The following is a 20080-nucleotide window of genomic DNA, read 5'->3' as shown; positions in this document are numbered from 1 at the left end:
GAGCTGCCAGTTTTCATGGGAGTACTCTTGAGGACAGTCTTTTTTATTTTTTTCCCATGACAAACCTACAGTCAATTCTTTACATCACATTTAAGTTTAGTGAGCTCATGCTTTTCTCATAAATTTGCTTCTTAACATCCAAAATATCATATGAAATGTTAGGCATTCATTGTTTGAACTTTGAGCTGTTACTGTCCTTTCTTTACCTTTCTTCCCCTGTTATGTTAATGCACCCCAGAAAACACTGCATGTTTCTTTACATGTCCATTGTCACAAAATCAGATTTGTAAATTCTTGTATTGCTGAAACATATAACTCAAACACATCATCCAGCATGCGTAGCAGCTTGGATCTGTCCCACCTACTTGATGTCTCTGAACAACAAAGAAAATACAGTTGTTAGAAAATGACGTCTAGTGACCTACTGCACTTAATGCTAGCTTGCAATGAAAAGCTGCACTTCCTTGTTGGTGGTGACTATATAATTATGAGTTCTTAGTTAGGGCTTGATTTCATAGGTACTGATCATTTGCAGCCATTGAAATAAGAAACTGCTCATAGTTCCTGCAGTGTAAGTCACTGTTACATAACCGAGTTATATAACCTCCCTATTTATGCTCTTAAATGTGTGTGCTGTACATTGGCATCTCTTGGCATTTCTTGCCCTTAGTCACACCAGAGCCACACCTTTTTGTCACCTAGTAACTTTTTAATAGTCAACATCAACTCAGAGTTGCTGAGCTAGAGCTTGATTTTTGCAGTGTGTGTCGAATATAGTACCTTTTATATGCTGTTTAAGTTACAAACAATAAACAGCGCAGTCTGAACAAAGGACATCATCTTGTGGAAGTGTCTGAACACCAGAAAATAATTGTGGTAGGACATATATATTCTGAATATAAGATGGAAATGGCTGAAGGTAGGTTTACACCTTCTGCAGACAAATCAGAACAACTGGAAAAGATCTGGCAACTGAACCAGCTAGCAAGAGATGTGCTTCTGAAAAGTGATAATGAAGAGAGAGTGGAGTATGTGCTAAGACTGATCTCTTCAACAAGAGAGCTGAGCGGATCCCTCAGCCAACACCTGGGGAGCATTACAGAAAGCCTTCAAGACACTTGCCACTTGCTGAGTGTTCTCCATGACAAACACAAGGAATTGACTGCGAGTCCAGGCAAGTATAGAGCAACCTCCCCACAAAGAGAATGGACTGGGTGTATTGGATGCTAAGTTCTGACATGTAATGATGCTCAGGGACCTCACCTTTCATTTGTTAGTATTTCAGTATTTGGCCATTTGTGAGACTAAATGAATTAATATTTCAACAGTGAAATCATGGCGTATTATATGACTCCATGTAAGACTCATAAATTCTCATTATGTGAGAAGAGTATACATATGCACATATAATGAACTAAGCAGTTCTTTCAGCGCTTTATTGATATTATGATGTGCTGGATGGACCTTGGACAGATGCCTGCCACCCATGCAGCCACTCTCTCACTCCCCCTCCTCGACAGAACATGAGGAAAAAACATGATGGCTAAGCTCGAGAGTCGAAATAAGGACAGGGAGATCACTTACCAATTACCATCGTGGGCAGAACAGACTCAAGGAGGGGAAAATAAATTTAATTTATTGCAAATTAAAATAGATTTGGTTAGTGCTAAAGAAAAAAGGGGAGGGGGGCAAAAATCAAAATACCTTCCCCTCCCCCTCCTTTTTTCCAGGCTCAACTTCACTCGTTTCGCCGCTCCTCCCACCACCCGGAGCACCGCGGGGCATGGGGATGGACTTGTGGTCAGTCCCCAACACCTCCTCTCTGCCCCTCCTTTCCTCCTCACACTTACTCCTGCTCCAGCATGGGATATAGCTCACAGCTCCTGCCAGGCCCCTGCTCCAGCCTGGGCTCTCCACAGGCTGCAGTTCCTTCAGGGAATACCTGCGCCAGCATGGGTCCTGCATGGGCTGCAGCGTGGAGATCTGCTCCACCATGGTCCTCCCCACAGGCTGCAGGGGAACCTCAGCTCCAGCGCCTGTAGCAGCTCTTCCCCCTCCTCATCTGGCCTTGGTGTTTGCGGGGCAGTTTCCCACATGTTTTTATTCACTCTCTCTGGTGTTTTTGCCCATTTTTAAACATATTTTCCCAGAGGCAGCACCACCTTTGCTGACAGGGCCCTGCGGTGGGGCTATTGGAGCTCACTGGAACTGGCTGCATCCAGCACGGGGCAGCCCCGGCATCTCCTCACAGACAACTCCCCGCTACTGCTAGCACCTCTGGGCAGGAACACAGTATTTATAGACTACAGTCCTCAACAAGTAACAAGGAGTTAAAAAGATAGCAATAATTATGAGTTCTTTCATCCTAGTGTACAGGTAAACACATGAACTTTAATTTTTTGTGTTTGTATTTTAAAATCTCTAAGCATGTTATGTATTGTGAGAACTAAATCTGGATTTTATTCCCGAAAAATGAAATGCAGGTTTTGTGACAAATGAAGCAAATCTCTTTCCTCAGAAATAGCATCTTAATAAACATTTGTCATGGTAGAGAAGAAAATTTAACATTTAATAGTGGTCTAAGTGCATGATTCTAAGACGAGAGGGGGAGACTCCAGACAAAAATCTTCAGCCATGCCCGCATTTATGAGTCTGTGTCCTGAAGGTTTGTAAGGTGTCCACAGTAATAAAACAACATTTTTGACAGGACAAGAGGAAATGGCCTCAAGTAGTGCTGAGGAGGTTCAGGAGAAATTTCTTCTCAGAAAGAGTGGTTAGGCATTGGAACAGGTTGCCCAGGGTGGCATCAACATCCCTGGGGGTCTTTAAGGAAAGGTTGTACCTGGCGCTTAGGGACATGGTTTAGTGGGTGATAGTGGTGGTAGGGGGACGGTTGGACCAGATGATCTTGGAGGTCTTTTCCAACCTTAATAATTGCATGATTCTATGACAGGACCTGCTTCCGGACTCCAGGATCAAGCTAGTTTTGCCCTGTTGGCCTCGTGATCTATATGACCTCTTTTGTTCGAGCTTTCTAAGAATTAACTGTCTTGCTTTCCCATAAAATAATCAGTTGGCAAAAGGTTTGAAGACACTTTGCATATAGACTACCTAAAGTCTAAAGTTACACGGCAGTGTCTTTGGTTGGCTTTAAGCCAAGTGCGGAAGTATTAATTTATTCTTTTAATTTTAAATTTAAATATTTTATTTAAATATTATTTTAAAGTTCACAATGTAGGAAAATACTATTGTTCAGAAAGACACTATGATCTATATGTTTGATTTTAAGAAAGTTAAAGTTGCTGTAGGTTTTGTTGTCGTTGTTTAGAGAATGCAAACTTCCAGTAGTAAACAGGATAGTTTGCATTGCCAAAGCTTGAGGTTTGCATTAGTGACACTGGGAAGTGTTTTTTTTTGCAACCTCTTATGTAAACCAAGCTGTGCAAGCTCTGTTATTTCCAGCCCTTTTGTTTATCTCATGCCTGTTAAACTATTTGGAAGTTCTTCACCATTGTAAAAGTACCATTGGAAAAACAGCAGTGTCTTAGAACAAACTCATTTTCTCCTTGAACTGCCAGTGGAAAAAAAAATACATTTAAAATGTATTGGCTTTTTTTTTTTTCTAGATACAGTCAAGATCCTAAACCAAATCATTTGGAAACTGAAAAAGTATTGCAATAGAATAATTTTTAGACTGGGATCAGGAATAAAAAAAAATTATACGGAACTGTACTCTAGTTTTTACCTCAATCAGGTGCAAATAGAGATGAAAGTGAAAGGCCTATCTAAACCATGTAATGGTTTATGGCTATGAAATGGCTATGAAATGGCTATGTGGCTATGGCTATGTAATGGCTATGAAATTCTTACTCAATACAATTATTTTTGAACTTGAAAACCTTGAGAAACTGATTTACTTCATATGACATTACTGAATAAAGTTAACAAAAATCACCATTTTCCCCACTGGTATCAAAGGTAGCAAAAGTGTCAAATCCCTTCTGTTGTCATTCTATTCTCTCCCTCTCCCTCCCTCCCTCCCTCCCTCCCTCCCTCCCTCTCTAGGGAAGAGCACACTATACCATGTTTCATCCACACAATTTTCTTATTTGTATTGACTTCCACTAGATTTAACAAGCAAAACAAAGCTTTCTAGTGTTTATGCAGCAAAAAGAAAGTAAGAATTTCTCCCAGAGGTTTGTAATATACCTAATTAATGAAGGCATAGTTCCAGTTATAGAGAGATTGACAACGTAAGGTGAGGGGAGAGCTGAAAGTAATACAATGAAATCTCTGGAGATAATACCTGGAAGGTTTTCTAAGAAAAGGTGTAAGATAAGACAAGTGAGGGATCATAACATAAATACTTTCCTTAAAGATAAAATATTAAATGAATGGCAGGGAATGTTTGCTTTTGTTACATGCTTCTTCGCCCAGTGCTTTTAGTTATATGCAAGGCAAACTTCTACCATTCCTATAACAGGATGCTACAAACCGCTGAACTTCAGCATTGTAAATATGCTGGTATTCTTGCATTATCCTCTGTTCTTTAGAGCAAAAATTCAAAGCTGCTAAGCATGTTTAATACTAAGGTCACGTATAATAGCTTTGTTGGAGGCCCATTTGTTAGAATCTTGCAAGATTCAATTCTGGGAAATATATGTAATTAATGTTTAGTTTTCAAGCTGTTCCCAAGCTGATTTGACTATTATTTACCAATTCCCTGCTGTAGATCAATTGTCATTAAGAATTTAGCTTGTGTCTGATCATTAGAATGGGGTTCATTAGAGTTGCCACAATAGTACTTGGACAAGCACACAGTTGTACTTCAGTTCCTCAGAAATTCACTCAAACTGAATAGCAGAAAGTGCAAAAACATTAAATGAAAGCCAGGAAATATATTTTGCTTCATGTATTGCATGGCATTATGGAATTAGGTGCAATTCACTACATATACATGTAAAAGTCTTCACATTTTTGGCTAGCTTTCATAGCAAAATTTAATCGGTTACCTATTTTTTTTTTCCCTCAGAGTACAATGACATTATAGATTGTCTGCAAAAAATGAAGGGTTATTTGACAAACACAGTCTCACACCTTCAAGAGGCCAAAAATAAACTTTATGCTGCTAGCTGCAAACCAGATGATTCTCAGATCCAGACTGCTCAAAATACTTCTGGAGAAACAAGTGTATGTTCTGAAGGAGAAGCAATGGAGTCTGTGCAAGCATCTTCTAGTCCCAGTCAGCAATCCCAAAAAACTCCTTCGCCAAACAAGACAGAAAATCAGAACATTAATCAAATACAGCCAAGTGACACTAAAACTATGGCAAAAGAAATATTTGCATCATCAACTGAAAATGTATCTGCTCAAGAACAGGACATTAGCAGAGAACCTCCAATGAAAAAGGAAGAGGGTGAATACAGACTGCTAATGACCTCCACTCCAGAGAAAAAGGATAATAATGGGAAAGATAAACCTCTCAGAGATAGCGCTCTTACAGAAAAATATTCAGAACTGGCTTGTCAAGATGCTCTTAAGGGTACTCGAGAAGGCCTTCCATCTCAGACATTGACAGATATTTACAACAAAATTGTCACAAGTCCTTGTGAAGAGGAAAAAAAGGCAGTAGTCATAGAACCACCAAAAGAGGTGGAAAGTGAAGAACACAGACTGTCAGAGCAAATGGAAGACAGTAAAATGAAAACAAATTATGAGATTTGTACGAATGATCTAATTACTTTCACATCTTTAGCACAAACATGTGATCTTGCTGCTGTGAATACTTCTACAAATGATTCAGAAGTGGAAAAATCTAGGCACTGGATGAACAAAGAGTATGCACATTCTTCTTTCAGACATACTTTGATATTGCTTATTAGCATATATATAAACATTTGTGGGCCCACAAGCTCATTATGCACATATCAAACAGCTGCTGGCCTTGCACATACCAGTTTACAATTTAAGTTTACTGTGTGCAGTTTATAACATGCACAATGAAGATCTTCAATTTAGTCTAAAGTAAACTGAAGCTTTTTAATTGATTGCATAGATTTTTATTTTTTAAACCACTGAAGAACTGAGTCACAGACAGTAAAGTCAGTAATTCCAAAATTGCTGGAAATCAGTAGAAAAGGACCCCAATTAGTCAGTTCTGTAATAATTTGTAAACTGCTCTGACAAGCTCAACATAAAATTTTTCATGATCTTCCTATCTATTCATACATATATGCTCTTATGAATGATCTGTTTTTACTATAATGAAGCAATGATTATAGCAAGACACCACCACACTCAAAATACAAAAACTAATATTTTTTATTCTTTTTCTCCAGATTTCTAGTGGAAGAGAGTGGTAAGAATGAACGTAAAGTAGTTTGTTTTATTAAAGCCCCTGCAACTGCTCTGGAGAATCTGACATGTAAGATAGTCAATGACACTAGTTCCTTGGTGGTTGATGATTCCGAGGAGCTGGTCAGCAATGTTATCAGTATCGAATGCTCTGATAATGAGAAAACAATCCCTTTCCCTATCAACATTGCAATCCCGTTTACTTCATGCTTCAGAGGAAATTATCGGGAGATTATGGTAAAGGTGACAGAAGTGAACTTTCAATCAAATTATTTAACTCCCATTTCTTTGGAGGGATACCAAGGAAACCATAAGGTTGGTAACCTCTTATCTAAACACTGTGAAAACATCAGTACAGTTGCTCAGATTAGCCTGTGTGGAGTTATACAAGTAAAGTTGTCCTTATTAAGCCATATTGCCCATTACATAGGGTTAAACTGAACTTTCCTTCCTACTCCCTCAAGCATGAATTCTATTTGAAAGCTGGTATTTAACAAGGTCCTTTTTTCAAAAATAGTCATAAGGGAAGTGCTTGGTTCCACAATACTAATGACTGAGTAGTAATTTATGATTTTTGTAAATGCGTGTGATATGCTGCATTCTTTGATAAAAGTAAAATCTTAAGGGGAATTGGTTTGCATTCAGATCACGAAGAAGTAACACAGTTCTGTGCATACAAGTCCAAACTCAGTTCTTCTTTTAACTGCAGAAGTAATCACGTTGGGTAAGATTCATCACCCAGTTGATGAGCTCATCTCATTTCATGCCAGTCACACACTGGAATATGAATGACATTACATGATGACTAGAAATCACCAGATAACTGGGCATCCAAGTGGCAATAATACTTCACGATAATACTTCATTTCTTTTTGTTTCATACTTTGCTCTATAATTAATGTTGCCCTCTCAAAATGCTAACATGCTGCAGAACACAGCTTCCTTTCCCTCTGATGTACTCTACCCCACTTTCTCTTTACACAGGAAACATTTGCGGAAGTGAAAGTTTACCAGCTGGGTGTTTTCTCTGTGTTGTCATGCTTAAAGAGAGAAACTTTTACTGTTCCGAAGGTAGGACTCTCACAAAAGCTGAGCATGGATTCTAGAATCTCTTTCTATTATCCTCCAGAAACATTCAGTTCTCCAGCAGCCATGCAGTTAAAGGTGAGACTGAAATACACAGTACTTGTTCCACAACTCTGTGTTATCTGATCAGTTCTGAAGTACCGATGATAACACTGTTAAAGGGCAACCTGTTCCATTATTAGATGTCTATGAAAAGTAGTGGCACCTCCACATCCTGTATTCATAGCAAATGGCTTCCTGTCAGCATTGTTAAAACCACATGATACTGCTAGTAGTCAGTATGGTATCTGCACCTAAAAAGAAGGTCAATCAACCTGTGTTCGATATACTTCAGGAAAAAAAAAAAACAATCGCTTTCCACAATGATTTAAGCATCAACACCAAACTTCAACTGTATGGCCCAGTTTTTAAGCTAGGTGAACAATTTTTCCTCACATGACCTTCTTCATTTCTGCCATGTTCTGCAACAGCTTTTGTCACCACTTACTGTTAGGCTAGGAACAATCTCAAAATTTGCTTCAGCTATACTGTGTTTCTCCCTTCCCCCAAAACAACTAAAGTACTACATGCAGAGAAGCTCAAATTAACAGTCAAATATCTAAGTCAGTAAAGTTTCCAGTTTCTGATTACTTTCAAGCACTTGGCTGCGTATTGTATAAATTCCTTGTACATTACCAGGGTTGTTCCTGGGTTATAGAGAGGAGCCTAAAGCCTTTCTAATCCGATTTCAAAAGATAATACAAATAGAAAATGAAGGCATGTAAGGGAAGATTTATTCATTTACAAATTACTTGTACAATTGCTTTCCATATTTAGGTTCAGCCAATTGAACCATCACTGATTTCCACACTGAAAGCAAGAAATGATATGTACTACTCAGTGGTATCCACCAGTGCACTGGTTTATGTCCAGCATCCTTCAGCTCAACCGTTTAATAACCCAGTCACTATTACTCTACCCTGTCCTCCAAACCCAGAAAAAAAAAGGCAAGGAGATGAGACAGAACAAGTGAGAGCCATCAGTGCTACAGTAAAGAGGGTTGCTGCAGCATACCATCCTCGGTAAGAACAACTCCATTACAAATTCAGCATTCTAAAAGCATTAAAATGAATTAATTTTAACAGATGTTCATTAATAATTTTTGTATTAAAAATGTGTTACTTCCCGAATACAGTCTGCTATAGTTACAAACGTTATTAGAAACACTAGAGCAGATCCACACAATTCTCATGTTATCACTTCACAAGGAAAATCCATATAACATGTTGATGTATCATGTAAATATGCTAACCGCTGCTGACCACTTTATTTCTAGCAGGAATGAGGATGAGAAATGCACTGAATTTTCTGATCTCTACTTCTACACATTCCAATGGCTACTTGAGTCAAAATTTCTGAAATAATGATTTAGGGCATGTCAGTTTTTTGGTACCTGCAGCACTGGACAAAGGGTCAGATTTTTCCAAAGCACATGCTACAAGATTTGTAAAAATTAGACCTTGAAGCACCTTTTTTTTTTTTCTTAAAAAAAAAAAAAAAAAAAAGAAAAAAAACACAAACAAACAGAAAAATGAAAACATGGGGACACCTAAAAAAAAATTCTCTAAATTTCAGTTGTTAACTGGCAGTGTAATAACATTTATGATTATCTTCAAAATAAGCAGGGTACAGATGGAGAAGGAAGACAATGTTCCAGCTTTCCATTTCTGAAATACTTGTCACATCATATTTTAAAGAGTTTACAGTCACATTGATCTCCTTGACTAGATATCCATTTTTATCACAAGCTTCAGATTTGGGAAGGTTGCCCATGGCAGTTAATAGGAGATTCAAAATGCATTTCTCATACCAGAAGCACTTCATTGTGCAGCAGTACCCCTGTGGCACTTATCAGTTCTTAATACTAGTTTAAATAGTATTTTAGATTCTCAGTCAAAGCACTACTAGAAAAGACCACGAATTGGTTGTTTCTATACAAATTCCTTAGAAAATGATGCCAACATTTTCCTTCATTTGAAAATAGGTTGAGGCTAACAATTATATCCCTTATGTGCTCTGGAGTATGTTTTCAGAAGTAGATTTTCTACAAGGTGGAAAAAAATGCATAGTCATCAAGGAAAGCAGAAGGGAAAGCAGTGCTACAAATACAAGCCTTACTCTTACTCTTTCTGCAGTTGTGTTTGGGTTTTTTTTGTATCATTTCTTGGCTTTCCAGGGCTACAAGTGCTTCTGTGAGAAAGAATGGAGAGAATCTCAGCGATTCTTTGAAATTATTAGGTCATAGAAACAAAGAACGGGAATGGATGGTGTTTGATGATATTAATATCCAGAATGCACGGAATGGGCTTGTATCATTTGAACTAAATGAACATTTAGAAAGGTAATGTACTGATAATTTAATAAATTTTTATTTACTATTTACTTCCAAGTGTATGGGTCAATGTAAATTAGTAGAGTCAAGAAGTCATTCACTGTAAATTATTAACTTGCCAGCACTTCTTTCTTTCAGTTTGTAGTATCAGGTCATTTAGACTTGATACGCATATGTACAGAAAATATAAATTTAATTATTTTTCATCTATTGATTGTGCACAATGTAACATATCCAAAAATTGAGGCAGAAAATACAGATATTAATCTAAATTTGGCAATGTGATTTAGCTCTCTAACTACAAAACCATTATATTTTTGGAAATTTCTTATTAATAAATAGTTTCTTAATTTCCTCTAAAATTCATATATATTTTAATTCATAGATATAGAGCCAATATACTCTACAGAGGTAGATTTTCATCCTTTCATTTGTTGGAAAACAGAATAAAGAGAGATAGTAAAATGTCTATTACAGACTGAGCCCTGTGTTATTTTACATAACCATTTGTTAGCTGTTGAAGTGATAGAACTGTCTACTTTCTTACCTTTTTTAATACAGCTTTGTGGTCATTCGGCTTTCATTCCTCTTGGAAACTATGTATCTTCTCCTTTTTGCTCAGGCTCTAGAAGAAGCTGTTTGTAGCACAATGTCTAATGTGATATTGTATCGGAAAAGAGAAAACCCAAATCAAACAGTAGTCTTACTATGTGCATCCAAAGAATTGTCGTGGGAGCTACAAAATCTCCATGAGGAAGGCTACTTTGGTCCCCCAGAACCTACGCAACAGTTTCCATTAAGAGAAGGAGAGCAGATTCATTTTCAATTTACAGGCAATATATTTGCTTCAGGTAAGGTAATTAATTGATGCTTCTGGATGTACTTTATCAGTCAGCTCAGCTGTTCAGAAATATTGTATGTGAACAACAATAGATTGTGGTTAGTCACATCATATTTAGTTATTTCACTGTTTTATAGCTTATAAATGACAGGCGCATGGAACTGCAGAGGAAACTGCTCTAACTGACAAATAAAATGTGCTAGATGAACAATATCCTGAGCAACCTGCTCTGTGGTGGTTTTACTCAGGTGGGCAGCTGAGCTCCACCACGGCTGCTCTCTCACTCCCTCCCCTCAAAGGGGAAGGAGGAGAAAATACAACACAAAGAGCTCAAGGGTTGAGATAAGGATAGGGAGATCACTCAACAATTATCGTGACAGGCAAAACAGACTCAGAGTAGGGAGATAGTAAGATTTATTGCCTATTACTAACAAGCTAGAGAAGTGAGAAACAAAGGAAAGAAACCAAAAACGCCTTCCCCCCAACTACCGCTTCCACCTCCTCCCCCTGAGTGGCGCAAGGGAACAGGGGAATGGGGGCTGCGGTCAGTCCCCAGCACTTCGTCTCCACCGCTCTTTCTCAGACACTCTCTGCCCCTGCTCCAATGTGGGGTCCCTCCCATGGGATGCTGTCCTTCCCAAACTGATCCTGCGTGGGCTTCCCACAGGCAGCAGCTCTTCAAGAATTGATCCAGATTTGGGTCTGTGCCACTGGGTCCATCCGTCAGGAGCAAACTGCTCTAACCTGCGTCCCCCACAGGCTGCAGCTCCAGCACAGGGCCTGCTCCTGCGGGGGCTCTCCATGGGTTGCAGCCTCCTCCAGGCCACATCCACCTGCTCCACCATGGTCTCCTCCTCAGGCTGCAGTGTGGAGATCTGCTCCATGTGGGACCCATGGGCTGCAGGGGGACAGCCTGCTCCACAATGGTCCTCACCACAGGCCACAAGGGACTTCTGCTCCGGCGCCTGGAGCACCTCCTCCCCTCCTTCTTCACTGACCCTGGCGTCTGCAAGGCTGTTTCTCACTTCCAGCTGCTGTTCCACAGCAGTCATTTTTCCTTTCTTAAATATGCTCTCACAGAGGCACAAACAACATCGCTTATTGGCTTGGCTCTGGCCAGCAGCAGGGCCCTTATCTAACATGGGGCAGCTTCCGAATTCTTCTCACAGAAGCCATCCCTACGGCCCCCCCACTACCAAAACCTTGCCATGTAAGCCCACTACAGTGACACTGCTTTGAGCAGGACTGTTCTACAAGATGATCTTTAGAGATTTCTTCCAACCTCTGACATTCTGTGAAACCTGATTCCTTGGAAGCAGCTGGTTTTTCTTTTGTTTTAAAAAGGCAGAATTCTATCAATGAAATAATGTCTTTATAACTTAATGAGCCTTTGATAGGAATTAAACAGATTCCAAATAAAAATAAACAGTCAGCTGTTTTATCTGTGTAGATTCACTTAAAGTGAGCGAGGTTTAATACTGAAATCCAGGGCAAAATGGCGGTTATTGTGAATTGCATCATAAACTGAGGCGATGAGAGAGTTATTATGCTGTTCACATTAGCAGTCTTGAGCATTCCATGCGCTGGCTTCCACCATTCAGCAATTTACTTAGAGAGAGATGAGATAAGAAACCTCAGAAAAAAATTCACACAAAGTTACATACAGTTTCTTCTGTCAGCTTTGGAAGTTACCTATTAACACGTATGTAGCTCCCTGAACATTTTGTACATCTTATACAAACTCTCCCATTGAAAACTCCATATGTGCTAAAGAAATTCTCCAGGTTGCCTGCTTATCTATGGAAAGGATAGTGTTAGAGATGTATCACATAAAATGAAATTACAAATCCTAAAAATGCACGTACCCCTCTGAACTCATTCCAGTTGCTGTTACAGATAGGCAGACATCCATCATGAATAACTAGAAAACATATATTTCTAATTCAATTCTCAGCATTATTTTTATTTCTCTTGGTTATATACTTTATCACCTTCCATTTTCCTTACTTTTCAACTTGTAGCACAGCCTTCACCACTTCCCCAAACCAACAATTCAGGTGCTAAGACAGCTAACTATGAAGATATTCCAACTACTGAGGCAGACTAGCAGGAGGGTTTGAGCTTCAGGTGTCCAATATAAAGTAAAAACAATGGCAAAGATTATTATGTGATTAGTTCCATTTGACTCAATTATTTTAAATACCACACATCCAAATACAGCGTATAAAATGGTGTTCTGTTTGTTTTTATTGCGTTTTTTTGTTCGTCTTTTTTGTTGTTGTTGTATGGTCTGCAGAAAATGGAATAGATTTTGGAAAATCCTACAGGCTGACTTTTCATTCACAAAGAAAGCCCAAGCTAGAGCTCCAAATTAAAGAAGTGGATGAGTTTGGTAACCACAGCTCACCTCACTACAAAGGAACAGCTGTTTTTTATAAAATTACCAGAGAGATGATAACCAAGGAATGGAAACAGCCCTTGCCATGTGCTGATTACCAACACCAGTCACCACTGTGCAAATTAGCACTAACATTACCAAAGGTGAGTTTCTCACTTGATAATGCTAGAGATCTTTCCCATTCTCCCTTATCATGTATTTGTAAGGCAAAAGGATCTTGGTAATTTTTTTCCATTACAGATAAGCCAAAGAGTTGCTGATGGAGCAGTTCTGATCCATCAGCAATGTACAAACACCCTCAGAATTTCTCTTAGCAGGTGAGAGACTCTCATCCAAGGACCAGCATAGAAAAATTGTACTTAGCAGAAGTTTTTTCACAGATTTGCCCTTTCCAGCTGGTATGGCCCTGAGAAATTATTACTTAAGTGTCAGCTAAATACTCTCTGTAACCTTGTCTAGGCAGTGGTGAATTGCTAATTGTAGGTGCATAAATGGTCGATGTAAACTTTCTCCTATCACCTGATTTTCCTATTATACTTGATAAGCCTCTGCTGTACAGCCATGTGGGCATTTGGCTTCATCTCTGGTGAAAGCTATTCCTACATAAATTAACCTTTAATGGAATGAAATCAAATTGTAATCTTTTCAAAGAGCCCAGATACCAACATCCTGTATTGTATAAAATGCTGTCACTAGACTACTTTTATCAAGTTTACATACATTTTAATCTCAAAATCTGTGCAGGTAACACTGGTCTGAACCTCTAATGGCATATAGGAGCACCTGTTTCTTTTTGAATTTAATTGAACTCACTCTTCTTAAAGTATTACCTGCAAATATATCTTCTATTCTGTAAGCATAGCTCTTGATTTCTCTCTCATCTCCATTCTCCCAAGTAAAAAATAAGAAAAGTTAAGTGCAGAAGATTTTGAGAGGAGGCTTCTTTTAGTGATAAAATACATATAAAATGTAAATTTGGCAGGGGGGGAATTGCATAGTTTCACCCTCTTTGCTTTTGCACAGGGCTAGCATCCCATGTATAGTACTCACAGAGAGAGAAATACAAACTCTTGAGGCTCCACTGGGGAAGATCACAATCAAACAAACAAAAACCCAAACCCATGAACAAACAAAACAGGAACCAGTGACACAGCCTAGGTATCAATTAGTTTTCTTCCATCCACTTGCTTCTCTTCCATCCTATTTTTCCTCTTTAGTTAATCTTACTGTGTATTAAGAATAAGATTTAGTGAAAGGAGATGCATTTTTATTAAACCACAGATAATTATCAAGTGTCTCAGATTTCTTTTGGTGTATATAGTCTCATGCTATACACACTAGTCTTAAAATGCCCAACTCAGATTTTTCAAAACAATTATTTCTGACTAACCTTTTTCTCCTACTGAGTTAAGGCCACATTTTCTCTTTCCCAGTGTGGCTGAGATCTTAAAATCTGGTCGCTCTGTGTAAGTGTACGAGAATATGTAATATATGTTGGCATGCAAGAACACCCAGGCAGCCTATTCGTGTAAAAGAAGCAGAAGAACTGTATTACATGGTTATGGTTGTTAAATTGTAAATTTCATTGGAAAGGAAGTCTAACATCAGGAATGCAGATAATCTTTTGTCCTTTCAGCCTTTGACAGATACATTCACTTACTGCATTGTCAGGAATTATATAAACTAGGAGTACCCTAGCTCTGCAGGTGGACAGTAAATGATGGGAGAATCCTGGTACAGGACTTCCACCTGACTAGACATGTTAGCACACACAAAATTAAACACACACACACACACAAATAAATAAATAAATAAATACAGCTACTAATAAATAAATAATAAAATTTAAAAAGGGTTATGCCATTTATCCATGAGGCATCCATATTATGACTACACTCTGCAGTGGTTCCATGTAGAAAGACAATACATTAATGGTAACTCTTCAGGCAGTTTTGGTATTAGTGGAAATGTTGTATACTCAGGAAGAGAAAATGGAATGGTTACAGCCCCCTTTGCAGGATACAAGAACAATGATATTGGTAAGTGACAGGTATAACTAATGATACAAAAGAACATACTTTTTGCATGCAAAAATAATCAAAAGATGAACTCATTTTCACAGGATATTGCAGCAGTTAAAAAGGTGTTTGAGGAATGAATTGACTGGAAGAGAGACAGAACCTTTTATTAAACATAATGATCCAGACGCAATTGAATGATAGGGCAACAAAAATGTAATTCTAATTACTTACCACTTCTTATTGTATGTTCTAAAATTGTTATTAGTGAAGAAAGCACTGACAGTAAAATTAACTTAGGAATTTTATCTTATCTTTACTCTCTATGATGTGATCAACAAATTTTAATCAGATATATATGCACATTTTGGTTCCTAATGAATAAAAGAAATAGAAGGAAATTGTTAAAATTGGATGAGAAAACACACTCGTGGAGAAATTGAACACACTAATTATACAAGCAACTACACCAACCATCTGTCAAATGCAACAGCTATTTATCACTTCATAAAAGAACAAGTCTAGCATTAATGTTCATACAATATGAACCAAGACTAACACTGTCCATAATTAGTCATATGGTGATGCCATTAATGTATATTGCCAAAGCACCTAGAACTATCTGACCACATTCATGTGCATAGACCAACAATTTTCTAACAGTAAGGGGTTTGATTGTTTGTGGTGCTTTGTTTCCATGTGTAACTCCTGTTTATCTGCTGATTTAGTACAATTTGAGCATTAATAATAGACATTGCCCTGATGATGACAGATATACTCAAGCAATGATTCTTCAGTTCTGCCAGTTTCTACCACATGCATACTACTAAAATACAGCAATTTAACTACCACATCTCTCTCAAGCATATTAAAACATAGTTCTCAGTTTTCATCTCTCTCCTATTGATAATGCTGTTTTGTTAATAATATTGCTCTTACACTAACAGCTGCTTACACATTCCCACATTGTCACAGTAAGGCTCTTGTCTCTCAAAATGAATTAATTGACTCTAAACTGTAGTGCTGATGAAGGATTTCTCACTCGCTCTCAGTATATTGGGGAACCCTTTCAGGGGTTGGGAATAAAATCCCTGAAATACAGGGTCAGAACAGCAAAGACTACTTACATTTCTGCTACTTTCATAAATATCTTAAATTTAGTTTAAATGTAATAACTGATTAACTAACCATTAACTAAGCCCTATTTATAGGGCTTTCATTTTCTCAGCATTCAAAAACACTGGTTGGTCAAACCTGTTATTTTCAACATAAGGAAACGCAGTGGATCAGGTTCTAATGTCAAGTATGCGTGAGCATATCAGTGATTTTCCTACTGATTTCAAAGGAGTTGTATGATTGTAAAGCTGGGCTGAAGAGTTTAAAAGGTTAATTTCTCCTTTTCTGTCTGTCCTGTTTGATATGCAAGCAGAGTCTGGCCATGTCTGAAGGTCCATTTTGCAGGGCACTTCAGTATTACTGACTGAAATCAGAGTGCTTTGCAGAAAATAGTGGTGTAATCCATTCAAGCATTATCAAATTACTATTCTGCTGAAGTTTCACGTTTAATGACTGCCTAACAGCAAAATAGTATGTGATCCTCTGCTTCAGAAAGGCAGTTGCTTAGCTAATTTTAGGGCCTTCCAGACTAAAAAACTGCTTTGACCGCTAAGAGTATTTTACTTACGCTGTCAACCAAAACAGCGGGGCCACATGCCAATGCAGCTGAACCATGGATGAATTTAGCTCTTCACCAGAGATATTTAATCTTTAAAGGCAGATTTAATGTTTTAGGTCTAATGCCTTGTATATTATCGCACTATTTCTAGACAATACTCATTTTCAATTCTTACCATTTTTACAACTGTTTTAAAATTAAATAGCTTAAAGTAGTTCAGATTAAAGTCAGTCCACGGGTGATTGAGTTCATCCGTAATAACTTTGAAAATATCATACAGAGCTTTGAGGTTCTAAATTCTCATTAATGAATAAAAATAGGTTCAAATATAAACGCATAATAAAAGGAAGCCAAAGAAATTCCTGTCTTGGAAGAAAAACAATGCCCCCTTCTGGAAGAGCTTTATATTCCCCTTACTCTGAGGGGTTTTTCAGCCATGTTATGCTACCTTCACACTTGGTGCATGTTAGAATTGCTGTAGAAGCACACAAATGAGAGTAATTTATTCAGTGAGAGTTTCATGCTATTAATTCATAAATGGAAAAGGGAAGCTCCACGAATAAACCTGGAGCAAGTTTCATAGGGAAAACATAAACAGCCAGGTAATACAACTGAATGCGTGATGAAAGTACATTTAATGTGGGCACTAAAAGAGGACAATTTCAGGTTTTAACAAAAAGGAGCCCAACTTGACTTGATGCAATTTAGTCTTTTCTTGTGCTCAGTGTTTTTGTAAATAATTTCTTGTTCTATATGGAGTAGGAAACAAGATTAAGGCCCACAAGACTTTCCTTTTTCTCAGTCGTAAGGAAAAAAGACAGGTTTTTGTCCTTCTCTCCAGTGTTAAAAGGAAGAAAGAGGAAGAACTCTGTATTTACTAATGAAACTTGCCTTTTGAATGATGATGATTTTTAGTGATTTATAATTAAAAGTTGAACAATGTAAAATAACTATAGCTACACACATAGTATAATTTCTAGACCTAACAGTTTCTAAGTATGCAGTATGTATTGTTATTTTCCTTGAAACAGTATGTTATGCACACAGTTATAACAAGTACACAGGGACAGGAAGGAAAAGTTAATGCAGCATTTGAAATTAGAATACATCTTGTGTACAAAGTTTCCCTACAGATTTTCTATATCCCCAGTTTCTATACACCTATCACAACATAATGCTACTGAAGAAACTTATTAAATTGCGTAAATCAATCTTGTTAATAAGATGCAATAAACATCCATTTTGTGTAAACAGACTTCATTTCATTAGTTCGATAGCTGTTTACTGATCTATACCAGCTGATGGTGTTGCTTCACTTTCAGTAGTGACTCAAATGCCCTGTGTAGGTAGGACCAGTCTTCAGTGCTGATGTACTATGACCCATCCCTGTGCCTCATCCCGTGCTCAGTTAGTCATTTCTCTTTCTTCAACACATTTTGTTTGATAGCATGAAAAGTTGGTCAACCGTCCACAAAGCACAAAAAGAATTTCTTCTGATTCATCAGGTAAGAACATTTACATGACACATTAACATCGATATAAGTAATAGTTATATTAGCTATTTATTTTTTAAATGGCAAGATTTATTTCAGTTGTAACTGACATTTTAAAATGCCATAATCAGGAACCAAAGTAGTTAATGCATTAAAAGTTATTTAAAGCAAAAGGTGATTTGGTTACCAGGAGATGTAAAAGCTCTTTAAAGATAATGGGGGGGGGGGGGGGGGGTGGTACTTGAGCAGCATACAATTTTCTGTATGATAAGATTCAGTTTGTACTGGAAAGCTCCAGTGTAACTAATGTATCAGTTATAGGAAATGCCTTTTATTTTATTGCTATCTTTCCCCATGCTGTTCCAAGAGCTATAGATCATTACTGAATCTGCTTTTGACTATATCCACTTCACGTCTCAGTGCAGTTGCCAAAAATTACATTAGAAAGAAGAAGTGATGATGTTTCCATTACAGTAAAAAACAAACCACATTTAGTTTGGGAGGTCACCCACTGAGCCTGCAGCTTTAGAAAGCTTTTTGAAAGAAAAATTTACATAACAGAAAAATAATAGCATTGCTTTACTAATTTTTGCCCCTCAGAGGCCTTATGGGACAGCTTGCTCTTTTGGCTTGCAGAAGAGCTTGCAGAAGATAATACACCACTGCTTGCTTTACGCCTCCCTGTTCGGCGGAGCGTACTTCAGCTTGTTAGGCTGAAGTGCCCCGATAATTTAACACACCAGATCTATGAGCTTCTTTGCTGCTGGCAAAAGACCCTTCCGAGGTCGGCTGATAAACAGCAGCTCCTGTCTCGCTATTTGCAGAAGAGCGGCAGAAAGGATCTTTCAGAAGAACTTTGTTGTAAGTGGCAAAATAAAGTGTTCACTTGACAGAGTCACTGGCAACTAACAGCCCAATTTCTCTTCTTTCTTGTTGAGAAGAGTGAATGTTTTCAGGATGTGTATCATCTGATGAAGCGACAGACCACTGTTTTATTTGTCACTTTGCAAACTCTTTTCTAAAACAAAGAATGATAACAATGCCCTTGCTTGCTAAAAGTGAACATTTACCCTGTGGAAAAGTGACGTACTGAAAATACAGGTATGAGGAATTATGGACTGGTGTGCACACATGTCTAAGGGCTCTAATTAAACATACCATACTCAGTTGACAGAGGATCGTGTTTGTAAATGCTCCTAAAAACTAGGAATTATTCATTATACTTTATCAAAAGTCTTATGCATCATTCCATGATATATGGACTACTGTATGTCCAATAATAATAGCTATCAGATTCTTCAGAGGAAAGCATAATGGATCATTAAAATAATAGAAAAAATTTCTTCTTAATGTAAGGCTGTTTGTAACTATTCCTGACTTTTATGTTCTCCGTGAATGTTTATTATCCTTGTGAATGTCATCAAAACTTTCAGCATTACCATGTTTCAATATCTAATCTGTTTCAAGAAATTAACAGATTTGCTGCCTCACTATTATCTATCACGGTAATGTTTCAGGTTTTGTTTTTGTCTTTGTTTTTCACACTACAATCAAATTTGGGAGAAGTATTTCTTCTTATAAATTAAAAAAAAAAATTGCCTTGTAATTTTATTAATTATTGACCTCTTGTATTGAAAGTGTAGATAATAAAACATATGTATTTGTACCATTCTTTAGCCATGCATTTTAAACTCTAAAAACTCATTTCTTTTCAGAATGCAAAGTAAGATTAACCTATTTTTCAAAAGTCAGAGTACTAGCAGATTTGGCCTTTTATTACTATGTTTCTGCTGAAATTATATCCTAATTGATGGTCTTCTGTTAGTTGCCACTGTACTGCAATC

At 37.6% G+C, this 20080-nt stretch overlaps 1 protein-coding gene across 1 annotated transcript; it reads left to right on the top strand.

Moving 5' to 3' along the window:
• Positions 1 to 903: 903 nt before the first annotated feature.
• Positions 904 to 19126, top strand: DTHD1 (death domain containing 1). Its single transcript, XM_050710587.1, is given in 10 exon segments — positions 904 to 1178; positions 4986 to 5837; positions 6339 to 6669; positions 7339 to 7518; positions 8257 to 8501; positions 9656 to 9820; positions 10373 to 10662; positions 12949 to 13193; positions 18191 to 18248; positions 18837 to 19126. Coding segments are annotated over 10 exon segments (2931 nt in total).
• Positions 19127 to 20080: the final 954 nt, after the last annotated feature.

This window comes from Cygnus atratus, chromosome 4, assembly GCF_013377495.2.
Source record: "Cygnus atratus isolate AKBS03 ecotype Queensland, Australia chromosome 4, CAtr_DNAZoo_HiC_assembly, whole genome shotgun sequence".
Lineage (NCBI taxonomy): Eukaryota > Metazoa > Chordata > Aves > Anseriformes > Anatidae > Cygnus > Cygnus atratus.
The sequence above is the reverse complement of the archived record's forward strand: the minus strand, read 5'-3'. Positions and strand labels throughout refer to the sequence as shown.